The sequence below is a fragment of the Lissotriton vulgaris genome, chromosome 9 (genome assembly GCF_964263255.1).
Source record: "Lissotriton vulgaris chromosome 9, aLisVul1.2, whole genome shotgun sequence".
Lineage (NCBI taxonomy): Eukaryota > Metazoa > Chordata > Amphibia > Caudata > Salamandridae > Lissotriton > Lissotriton vulgaris.
Genome location: NC_141697.1, coordinates 477,981,478 through 477,993,642, shown reverse-complemented (window position 1 = coordinate 477,993,642; position 12,165 = coordinate 477,981,478). Strand labels below are relative to the sequence as shown.

Below are 12,165 nucleotides of genomic sequence, written 5' to 3'. Positions count from 1 at the left end.
GCACCCGTTGTCCCTGGTGTAGGTAACCTGGTCTCCGGGGTATCCACAGGTGGGGTGGCTCTCCAACCTTCCGCCCACCAAAGGAATTCTTTAGGGTCCTCTGGGAAGGGTAATTCTTCTGCAAAATTGCAACCACGTGTTCTCCATTGACTTCCATTGGGCAGGCAGCTGTGTTCCGACTCTGCGCACAGCTTCTATGGGGTTCCAGAGTAATAGCCTTAGGTGGTTCCTTGTTTCACCAGCTCCTCTGGGTCTTCTGGTGCAAGTCCTGTCATCCACTTTCTTAATATATGGTATGGTCTCCCCCGGAGACCACTGTATTTTGTGCTACTTACCTTATTGCAATTGAAGTATTATTGTGTATTTGTGTTGATACCCCCGGGTAGGAGATACACCAATGTGCTAGTGAGTGTTGTGTAATAAAGAGAAGTATTCTTTTATAAACACTATGTGGTTCTTTTTCGTGAAACCTACACTACATAGTTTTCTTTTTCTTTTTTTGATTTTTCAAAATTGTATAGCAAAGTTACAAGATTGCACCATATCAAGACATCATGTAAAGGCATACAATATATTTCAGCGAAGGTTACCTCTCACACATAACACCTGAGATCAATACAGAGAAGAAATATCGTGGGAGCACCAGGACAGTAAGGTGAACCACGGAAAGAGGCACCTTAAGTAAGTGAGAGAGGTTGATAGAGCAGAGGGGAGTAAAAGTGGGAGGCAAGCTACTCATTGACCTTCACCGGCGGCCACTGCAGGTGCAGCGCTGGCGGGGAGCGCGGGAGAGGCCGCCGGGCGCTGGGAGTTGCGACGTAGGAGGTAAGACAGGAGTGGGCCCCATATGTCAATTGGGCGATATCTGGCTGGCATGGGGTCCCAGAATTTGGACGGGAGAGTCTGGCAGTACGATGCATCCTCAAGCCAAAGGGTGACCTTAGGTGCAGGCTTGCGGCCCCAGCACATGGAGACCCTACGCCGTGCGAGGACAAGTAGCATGGCAATCAAGTGACTGGAGGCATCTGGGCAAAATTTAACAAAGCCTAAGATGCAAAGCAGAGGATCGGACTGGACCAGTGACGAGGGGTGATCTCAGAAATAGCAGACCTCGCGCCAGTATGTGGAGACCTGGGGGCACAGCCAAGCAAGGTGGGAAAAGTCAGCTGCCGGAGCAGAGCACGGCAAGCATCTTATCATTGGGAATAAGTCCCATCTTGTGCAACTTGGCAGGAGTACGGTAGAGCCTAAGTAAATATTTAAAGTGGATAAGGCACGGACGGTAATTTGGGGAGAGACTTTTAATCTGATTACAACAATAGAGCCAGTCAACTTGAGAGATTTCGACACCCAGATCCTCGCCCCACGCCGTACGAGCCCAGTCAGTGGAAATGGAAGATGCTGCCAGTGTGAGGGCGTAGATTTTAGTGACTAGTTTCCGAGGGGAGTGGAGGGGGATGTGTAAAGGAAGTTGAGATTGGCCATCGAGGGAAGGGGATGGGGAAACGAGGAGTGAAGCTACCTGCAGACAGCCCTAAATTGATAGCGGGCTGAAGACGGCTGGAATGCCAGAAACCGGTCCTCGGAAGCTTGTTTCCGGTCCAGGGAAGACATGGCTTGGCAGTTCGGGCTGGACTGTTCCCATGAGGCACAGGGTCAGACTGATTTGCATATAGCCATGTCTGAACTGGGGTGGCAGAGTGGGCTAAAGAACGGTGATGGATTAAACCCAGATCTTTTGACTGGGTGTGAGTGTTTGATTGATTCAGATGCTCCGTCCATCACCACCCCCTTGTGTACCGCTAAGTTGATAGTAAAGCAGAGTGTCCATGGGGCCGGAGTCGGCAGTGAGTGAAAAGAATGTGTACCCAGGGTAGAGATCCGACACTGTAGAAAGCCCCAAGCGAGTGGTGTGTTTAACCATCCAGAAGTCTGGAGAGTAGGAAAAGCCGGATGATGAGTGATTGGCATCGTATTCGCGGAAAGCATACCAGAGCCAGAAAATTTACGGAGCCCTTCCCAGGCCTAGCACATGGTCTGGACTGTATCGATCTCAGTGCGTGGGAGTTTCGCCGGGGCGAACAATGGGGTAGTGAGCGGCCACAGGGCAGCAAGGTCAGCTTCCACCGCGACATGCGGCTGAAAGGGAGTGGGATGGAGCCAAAAATGAAGAAAACTGGCCTGGGCGCCAAGGGCATAACGTTTCAAATCTGGGGCGCCAAGTCAGCCGCGCAACATCGGGAGGGTGAGAATATTATATATGATCCTAGGCTGTCGAGCGGCCCAGACCCGAGTAACGAGCAAAGAGCGCACTTTGCGGGAAAAGTGGGCAGTGAGGGGGATGGGAATGTTGACGAACAATTATAAAAACTTCGGGAGCACCACCATCTTAGCGATAGCTATGCGACAGGCCAAAAACAGTGGCAACCGTCTCCAGAGGGGAGTCTTGGACTCAAACCAGTCCACAGCACGGCCAAAGTTAGCTCTCCAAAGTTCGTCCACATCCCTACTCAGCCAGATACCTACGTATCTAGTGGAGCCCGATGCCCACACGAAGGAGTAGTTCGGAGCAAAAGGCACCGTGGTATCAGGATCAGCACGGACTTATTCCAGTTCACCTGGATTCCGGAGTAGCCCCCAAACTGTATCACTTCACAAACCAGTGGGCTGAGGTTCTCCTGAGGATTGCAGACATAAAGAGTGAGGCTGTCCGCATACATGGAGACTAAAAGGGCGCGAGCCACAAAACCGATGCCTCTCTGGGTGTGATGCTGTCGAAGTCTAGCCACAAGGGCTTCCATTGTGATGGCGAAAAGCATGAGTGACAGCGGGCACCCATGCTAGTTACCATGCTTAATGGAGATGGGCTCAGATATTTGACCGTTAATCCGGAGACGGGCAGTGGGAAGGGTGTAGAGAAGTAGTATTTTAAGTGTAAAGACCAGAATGAAGCCCAAGCGTGGGAGGAGATAAAAAAGGAAAGGCCACTCTAAGGTATCTTTGGTGGCGTCGAGCAGGAAGGCCACTGCCAGGAGCACTGGGTTAATTTGATAGAGGACAGAGAAGATGGTCCGGAGATTGTGAGAGGTTGCGCAACCGGGGATAAAACCGGACTGGTCCAGGCGGGCCCTAAGCGGCATGAGGGGGAGGAGGCGGGAAGCGAGTTTGGCGAAGATTTTACTCTCCGTATTAATTAGTGACAAGGGGCAATAGAAGTTTTGCAGCTCAGGGGGTTTGTCCAGTTTTAGGAGTAAGGTGAGTAAAGACTCGCAGAGCGAGGGGGGGAATTGACCGTTCTCATAGGATTCATTGTACACGGCAGCCAAATGGGGGACCAGAAGATGAGCAAAGTACTTATAGAAGGAGACTGACAGGCCGCCCGAGCCGGGGGCCTTATCACCAGGCATACCATTGATCGTGGCTAGGATTTCTTCTTTATAGAAGAGCTCTTCGAGGAATTCCTGGTGAGGGTTGCTGAGCCAAAGGAGCTGAAGGGTATCAAAGTATTGATTGAGAACCTCACACGGGGGGACAGATCTGGCTGTGTAAAGTTGTGTATAAAATGTAGCAAATCGTGCTTTGATTTCCTCAGGGTAGAGGTTCTAGCAGGGCCACCATCCTGAAGGGCAGTTATATAGGACGCAGCTCAAGGCGGGCGGAGGAGGTTGGCAAGAATTTTATCAGGGATTCGCCCTCACCAAAGCAGCGCCGAACGCAAGTTCTCTGTTGGCCTCATTGTATATGAGCTAGCATGTCAGGGTTAGGGTCCCGGGAGTGACAAGAGTCCAGAGCCTTAATCTCCATGTCCACTTTATCTAGAGTATCGCGGATAGAGCGTAGGACACCAGACTGTTTGGAAATACATTCCCCACGAATCACGGCTTTAAAACCTTCCCAGAGCGTGGAGGGGGAGTCAATGGTGCCTTCGTTAAGCTCAAAATAATTAGTGATTGCGGTGTGTATCTCGTCAAAGAAGACCGAGTCACGTAGCGCATTGGGGGAAAGCCGCCAGGAGAACGTGTGGCAAGGGGAGTGGGGAAGGCGCAGACAGAGGTGAACAGGAGCGTGATCTGAGAGTGTGCTTGCCATGTGATTAATAGAGGTGAGCCAGGCAAGGACATCTGGGGTGGTGATCCAGAGGTCCAGGCGGGACCAACAGCCGTGGGAGCCAGGGACGCAAGTGCCCTTGTGTGCCTCGTGGCGAGTGTTATCAGTGAGAATGGAAATTATGAGTGTAGCAGCTCACGGGTGGGAAGCGTGGAGGCCAGAACGATCTAATGTGGTGGACAGTGTTACATTAAAGTCACGTCCCCAAAGGAGCGCTGCAGGGCCCAGGGCCGAAATATGCTGCCAGACTTGCGCAAAGTAGTCCAGGTCGTCACTATTGAGACTGTACAGCACAATGGCTGGGCCTGGAGGATCACAAAACGCCCCCCAGGGTCGATAACTACCTGCGAAGTCTGCCACGGAAGCCCTCTGCGTATAAGGATGGACACCCCCGAGAATAATTAGAGAACAAGGAGGCATGTATTTCTCCCCCAATGCCGGGAAAGAACTTCTGGAGGAGGTCGCAGGTAGCAGGTGGGTCTCCTGTATAAAACAAATGTCTACCTTATGCCGGGTAAGGTGGGCATGGACCAGGCATGCCTTTCGGTGGTCGCTAAGGCCACGGACGTTCCAGGTCCAGAAGGTGATGTCTGTCATGGTGCCATGTCAAAGAAAGTAGTGTCGAGGGAAGTGGTAAGTGAGGGAGAAACCTTGTGCAGAGGCGAGGAGCAGTGCAGAAAATAGTAGAGGGATAAGCACAGTGCAACAGCATCGGAAGCGCAATAAAACAACACAGTATGTACCAAAACAAACAATATAGCCTCAGAGGTAGGCAACAAGCTCCTGGAACCCCCACCCTACCACCCACACCAACCCCCCAATCAGGCTGAGAGACCACCCACACCCACCCCAGGGACCCACAACTGGGATGGGGAAAGTCTATGTTCAAGGAGGGAATCATCCCATGGAGGCATGGCATCGCTCAGCATACACCCCTGCCAAGGAGGCAGGGTGGCCAGGCCATATGTCATAGCAGACAGCAGATGGAAGAACATCAAAGGATCAGAGGCGCCTAACCCAATGGATAGCTGTGATAGGAAGAGCACTGTGGAAAAAGGAGATGGAAAATGGGCCAAGTCAAAACAGGTAATCGAGCAACATGAAGAAGAACCAGCAGAAATGATAATGGTTCACTACAGTTCAGTCATTGTCGCTTACGTTGCAGTCGGCAGTGGCTTGAGATCGAGCAGGAGAGGAACGATGTGATCGGTCTAGTTTCTTTGCAAAGGCCAAAGCGTCCTTGGGATCAGGAAAGACGAGTGTCTTGGAGCCTTGCCTGACTCATAGTTTAGCAGGATATGCCAAGGAGTATGAGACTTCATACTTCTGGAGAATTTGTTTCGCAAGAAGGAACTTGCGGCGAGCAGCCTGCACCGCCATGGTGTAGTCGGGGTATAATGACAATGAGTTGCCCTGATGACTGATCTCATATTTCTCCCTGGCCGAATTGCGTTGCGGTCCCTGAAATTAAGGATTTTGGCTAAGATCGGGTGAGCCGGCAGGCCTGGGCGAGGACCGAGGGAGCGGTGGGCCTGCTCAATGATGAAGACCGAAGAAAGGACCTCGCCAAAAAGTTTGCAGATAAGTTGTTCAACAAAGTCCTCCATTCGCAAGATATTGGTGGATTCGGGCACACCCATGATGGGAAGGTTGCTCCTACGGGAACGCGCATCCAAATCCCCGTTTTTGTGTTGTATCAGCTGCAGTATCTTGTCCATTTGAAGAAGCTTTTGAGGATCCTGAGTGGCGGCATCCTCAGCGTCAGAGACCCTCGTTTCGACGTGTAGCAGGCGGGCATCACGAGAGTCCACACGGGCCTTGACCGTGACCATACAAGACGACAGCTGTTCAAGCTGGGACGCAATACCCGTGACTGCGGATTTGACTTCCAGCATGATGGACTTGAGATCGTCCTCCCATGTTGAGGCCATCTCTGTGAGGGCAGCGGGGTCACCCCCATCGGCGACTGTGCCATCCTGGCGCATCTGCCGGTGCTGGTCAAAGGCGATCTTTGACTGTTTGGGGTCAGTCTTCCCCATGACCAGGCAGAGGCAGGTGAGGGAAGCAGCCAGGCAGCAGGAGGAGGCCGCAGCTGGGAGACGAGATGGCAGCGCCCCTGGGTGTGGAGGAAATGGCCCAGGTGAGAAAAGGATGGATCAGGCGGGCAGGGTGAGGAGGCAGTGGTGCAGGCCCTCAATAAGCAGGCGTCGGCCAGGCCAGATGCGGGGTCCAGCGGGAAAGCTACGGACTGCGCCCCTCATGATGACATGTTGCAGCAGGTGCCCAGGAGGTCCGCGGGTCCCAGCTGAGGGATGTCGCGGAGGGCGGCACCGTAGCTTCGCTGGACTAGTGAGGAAGTGGGGAGAGGCCGTGGAGTCGTGTGCTGCCCAGTGCGGAGTGGTCTCAGCAGTATCAGCCCAGTTGTAGGCACCGCAGAGGATAGCGTATCTGCTGGGGTAGTAGCAGTGGGGAGACACAGGGGGCACGCAGTCCCCGGCATGGGGCCAATGCAGCGGAACCAGCTAGAATGGATACTACTGAGATACCTGGTGGAGAATAAGGCCCCGCGGTATGCCTCGCACATCCCCGACCCTGCCGCAGAAACCCCCGCAGCAGCAGCGCTCACCTGGGTTGGCGGGAGACGAGCAGCAGGTGTGCCCCCAGTGGGCTGCCACAGAAGGAAGAGCTTTGTGTGCAAAAGGCCACCGAGGCCACGTCCAGGTAGCCGTGGGCCGGAGCACCCACCAGGACGGCCCCCCAGCCGGCGCAGGGCCCAACAGGAAGGTCGCGCCAGATGCAAGGCGCGGCCTCCGGCGCAAGCAGGCAGGGAATCCGAAGCAGCAGTGGAGGGGTCGAAGGCCAGTTACCAGTCAGGATAGCGGCCATGAAGGGCGGCCGCGGTAACATGCAGGCAGCCGGGAGGCCGGATTAAATGGACGGCAGAGACGTCACAGGCAGCCACGGCGGAGCACAACGGGAAGCCGGGGGGCTGCACCAATGGAGGACAACTGGCAGCGGGGAGTCGTGGGGGCGCGCGGCCCCGTCGTCAGGCCCGGTGGAGGAGGGCCGGCGCGGCGGGCGTCAGTAGCTGGGAAGATGGCACCAGCGCTATGAGAAGGCCCGGGCAGGATGGTGCGGCACACGTGCCCCCAATCCCGCGGCAAGATGCCCCCACAGCGGCAGCACTCACCGGCTCCATCGGTCTGGAGGTGAAGGCAGTCCTCAGGCCAGAGCTCCGGGCGCAGGGGGCCGCAGTCAAGGAGAACCAGGGGGGCCGGGAGGCACCAGCAGAGGGGCCCAGACTCGAGGCTTAGGCCCGGCGGCAGAACACGGCTCAGCAGCGACTTAGGGGGCCAGAAGTCATAACAGACAGTGCCCCAGGACGAGGTGAGTCAGGATGGCATGGCGTCAGGCTGTTACGATAGGGTAGTCTGCAGGATTTTGGCAGATAATAGGCTTGGCTGGCAGAGCCCACTTAAAGTGCGGCCATCTTGCAGCCAGCTAATCCACTCCCTACCTATACTACACAGTTAAATTGGTAAAACAAGCTGCTTAACACACCTTCAAGATCAGCCTGTTGGCTGCCTTCAACAGCTACCACTTTGAGAGCTTTCTATTGTTATCAAAGACCACTAAAATCACCATCAGGGTTGCCTGGATTAGTGCAAGGTGCATCACTTAAATAAGTGTGTACCATATACCAAGCCAGCCTCCTACATATTGCAATCACAATGATGTGATAGAGAGTGCATCGTGGGACCTTAGGAATTCCCTCCCAAGAAACAAATATATATAAAAAAAGAAACAAAAATAGGGGTTTTGACACCTTTATTTATGCATGTAAAAGCTGATCTACCAATGTGTTGTCTATCGATGCAGTGTACTAGCTCCAGTTTCCCTTCTGGGGGAATTATAAGCTTTCTACAAATTTTGAGTGATCATCGAAATTTAACCTTAACTTAACTATTACAAACTTTTTTAGTGGGTGACATACCTCCACTGGTAAAAGAAGGCTTTATAAACAGGGTTTCTAAAAAGAATACCTCCTTCATACCAAAATGAGTAAGTGTATAATAACTTGTATACTTATGTGTGACATTTCCCTTGAAATTGGAATTGATTTCCAGATGGATAGTTAAATACATTTCTTCCTGCTCCAGACTTGTAACTGAGGCTTCTTAAATGGTTTGGGTCACTTTTTCAAGATGCACAACAAATTCTAGATGCCTTGTTTTTCGCATGCTTCTTTCTTCGTTGTGGGGATCTGCACACAGGGTACTTGTGTCTTATGCACAATGGAGCAGATTCTGTAACTAAAATCAATGCAAGATTGATCGTTCAGAAACTTCCTATTTTCTATGGTTGAATTTCTGTATCTATCACCTTCACCATCCGATGGGGACCTGCTTTAGTGCAGACCCAAAATGATAAGACCCTTATAAAGAAATAATTGAAAGAAACACAGTAGGCTGAAGTTGTCAAGTTTGCAATCTAACAGTGTGTTGGAGTTGGACTTCTCTGAATGGACACCCCCAAGCAATTTGCCTTCACTCCTCCTGTTTGTAATCAAATTATGTAGGCTTTAAGGACTCTGTGCACTTTACTACTCCTAATCAGTGCAAAAGTGCTTGTGCTCTCCCCATAAAACATTTGGCTTACACCTACTTTTATTTTACTTGTAAATCCCTTGTATATGGTACGACTGGCACCCAGGACCCAGGGCCAATTAGGGACTATGTATCAAGCACCTCCTACTGTGATTTGATATATGACTTGTCAATTTTGATGCAGATGTGTTTAACATGCAATTCAATGACTGAATTATGGCTGGGATCAGTGAGTATTTCTTTCTTCTTAAATAGACCAGCATTCATGTTGGCCATTTTTGAAGAGGCATTGATAAAATATATAAAATACCATTCCAAGATGCACACCGTTGTGACCATCATGGAATGGTTAAAATACAATTTTAAGATGAGAGTCCTACGGTAGGACAGCAGGTGGTGCATAAAGTACCAAGGGGTTTGTGGTAGCAGGTGGTGCATAAAGTACCAAGGGGTTTGTGGTGCAAGAGTTGGTTGGCTATGGTGTTGGTAGGACGGGATTATTAACGAGAAGGTGATACATCATCCAATCAAAGCACTGTGAGATCAAAATGCTTCTTGGTGGGACAAACACAAATATAACGAGTATAGGGAAGAAAACCATTGAATTAGGAGCAGGGCAGTAAGATATACAACCAAGCCATCCTATCATGAACAAGGGACTGACCAGAGCCTCATCTAAGAATGTATAATATATTAGAAAGAATAGGGGGCAGATGTATCAAGATTCCGTTTTGCGAATCCTAAATAGCGATTTTTTGTGAATCGCTATTTAGAATTCGCAAAATGGAATGTATGTACAAAATCGCTATTTTTTAGCGATTCCTTATTATTCTTAATTTGCGAATTCGTATTTTGCGAATTCGCAAATAAAGAATAATTTCCAATGCGTTCCTATGGGCCAGGAGGCCCATAGGAATGATAGTGCAATAATTCTCAAATTGCGAATTCGCAATTTAGTAATCGCAAATTGAGAATTATTTCAAGGGTGCAGGGGTGTCTCAAAGACACCCTGCTGCACCCCTGAAATTTACATGTGTGTGCATGTGGCACACATACATGCCCTATGGGCATGCATGTGTGTCACATGCCACCCTCACAAATGCCAAATAGGGCATTTTTAAAAGAAGTCGCAAATTACCACCAACTACAAGTTGGTGGTAATTTGTGATTTCTTAACACAAAATCGCAATTTCAAAATGTTTCATACATATCATTTAAGGAATCGCAAAATTTGTGATTCCTTAAATGCTATGGCAAAATAAGGAATCGCAAATTATTGCGATTCCTTAAATTGCGATTTTTTCATACATATGAAAAAATGCAAAAAGGCCGTTTGCGAGTCGCAAAGGCCGAAATTCTGAGAATTTCGGCCTTTGCGAGTCGCAAAAGCCTTGATACATCTGGCCCGGTCTCTAGTAGACAGCACAAAACTAATGAAGCAGAGTGCAATCCAGTTGCCCCTCTGAGTTTAGAGCCTGTGTACAGTTACTCTCAGCTCGCCATAGTGAGCACTGATCTACTCATCTAAGCTACCGGCTTCAATATAGTTTGTCAACTGAAAATGAAAGGATAACTGCTGTGTGCACAGGGAAGTTACACATATTTAACCTGTTTTGCATTAAGGTAGCATTGCCGTATCTGCAAATTGGGAAGGTGTAAGGAGTGGGAAAGTAAATAATATTCTCATATTATCAATATTTTTCGAACGGTAATAGTGAAATTCCTCCCTGTTCTGAGGGATTGACTCAAACATGAGCACCATGAACATAAACAAATGACCCTTTGTTCTTAAGTTACTATATCTCATGGAAAGAGTGCGTTAGGAGGTGTGTGGAACGTTTGACAAAAGTGAACAAAATAATTCATGCAATTATTTTATAGGGCGTTTTCTGATGTTGGTTAAAGCCTAACAACACACAGGTTTTTCATATATTTGCCAAGAATTTGGGAAAATCCTTGGGCAGAGGGTGGAATGAAGATGTAATGCAAATTATATGAAAAATGCTTTTCCATAGCAATCTCTCTAAACCGTAATTTTCTTTGACATTTTTCTTGAATGTCGCCCAGGAATCCTTAAACAATGTCAAGAAACATGAAGAAGCTGTTCAAAGAGCTGCCGCGCTCCTTGCTGAGTTCGAGTCACATATACTGCAGCAAAAAGTGACCCTTGATGAGTTGGAACAAGGTTCCCCCCTCTGCTCCAAAATGATGCAGTGGAACACAGAATTTGAGTCGACTGTCGCAGAGATACAAGCCTTGGCCCATGGCTTGGAACCCATGTGTCACCCAAAGGCCAAACAGCAACTTCACCATGTTTTAAGCGCACTTACGTCAAGGCGCTCACTGCTGGCAGAAGAGTTCGCCCAAAAGAGAGCTGACCTGGACAGGTATGCTATTATGTGTTATAAGTGAAGCAGCATCTTTCGAGTATGTTATTCTATAATTGTAGTTGAGAAATTTTAATAGTGTCATCCATCCACTAAAAATCATGGTAGTGTTTTAAGCTAAAGGTCCTGGCTTTTGGGTACAAGTGGAAAACATTATTACTTAAGAAGCACTTTAAACCTGCAGGCTACTTACTCAAAGTTTACCACCTTTGTTCGAAAGCGTGTGCCATTTATTCATTCTTAAATCCAACACGGACCAATATAGGACGATAAGGAGATGTTGTTTGTATAATGAGCATCAGAGTTCTTGTCAGGACCTAAACCCCTCATTTGGAACTGGGCGAAGCGACATTCTTGAATGAAATGGAATTCTGCTCTTGTCTGACTATGAACAGCCTGGTCTTTAGGCTCCCGGGAACACTGGAGGGCATATTTATGAGAATGTGGCGCAGTGCAGTTGTATGACGGAAGCACGCATGGAATTACCACACATCCCTTTACCAAGATGTCTTTACCACGCATTCCTTTACCATGCAAATCTTTACTGCGCATATTCCTTTATCATGTCTGCGTTTACACCTCAATTATATATTCTAACTCGTTGTAAATACATATGCGGTAAAGGCATGTGTGGTAAAGGCATACGTGGTAAACGCATTTGTGTGGTAATGCATGTGTAGTAAAGGTATTGCATGGTTCAGACCGTGTAATAAATTATGTTTCCGGTGCAGCACACCAAATCAAGAATAAAAGAATATAGCGCATTCCTGTCCTTGTCCCTGCACTGGTGCCGTTTTGGCTGCCTGGCGTCAATGCAGAAACCCATGCACTATTGTGCAATGGTGCCTGTGTTGCATGCAGAATTGTTTTAGTGCGGGAAGGGTCATCTTCCTGCTCAAAAACAATCTTTAGAGGCAAACACCAGAAAGAGGAAGGAGCGAGGAGAAATAAAGTAATTTCTCCCTGTTAAGCCTTCCCTGTGAAGGTGCATCTTTTTGGCTCATTCCCAGGTCACCAGTTCTGGTAAATCTGGGAGTGTATCAAAAACCATGGGAGTCGCGTGG

The 12,165-nt window shown here is 49.2% G+C and overlaps 1 protein-coding gene across 1 annotated transcript in view; it reads left to right on the top strand.

Moving 5' to 3' along the window:
• Positions 1–12,165, top strand: part of SYNE2 (spectrin repeat containing nuclear envelope protein 2) — a 1,750,628-nt gene that overhangs the window by 898,780 nt on the left and 839,683 nt on the right. Inside the window, exon 89 of the mRNA XM_086937933.1 lies at positions 10,782–11,101. Within this exon, the coding sequence (XP_086794059.1) occupies positions 10,782–11,101 (320 nt within the window). The remainder of the gene's footprint in view (positions 1–10,781; positions 11,102–12,165) is intronic.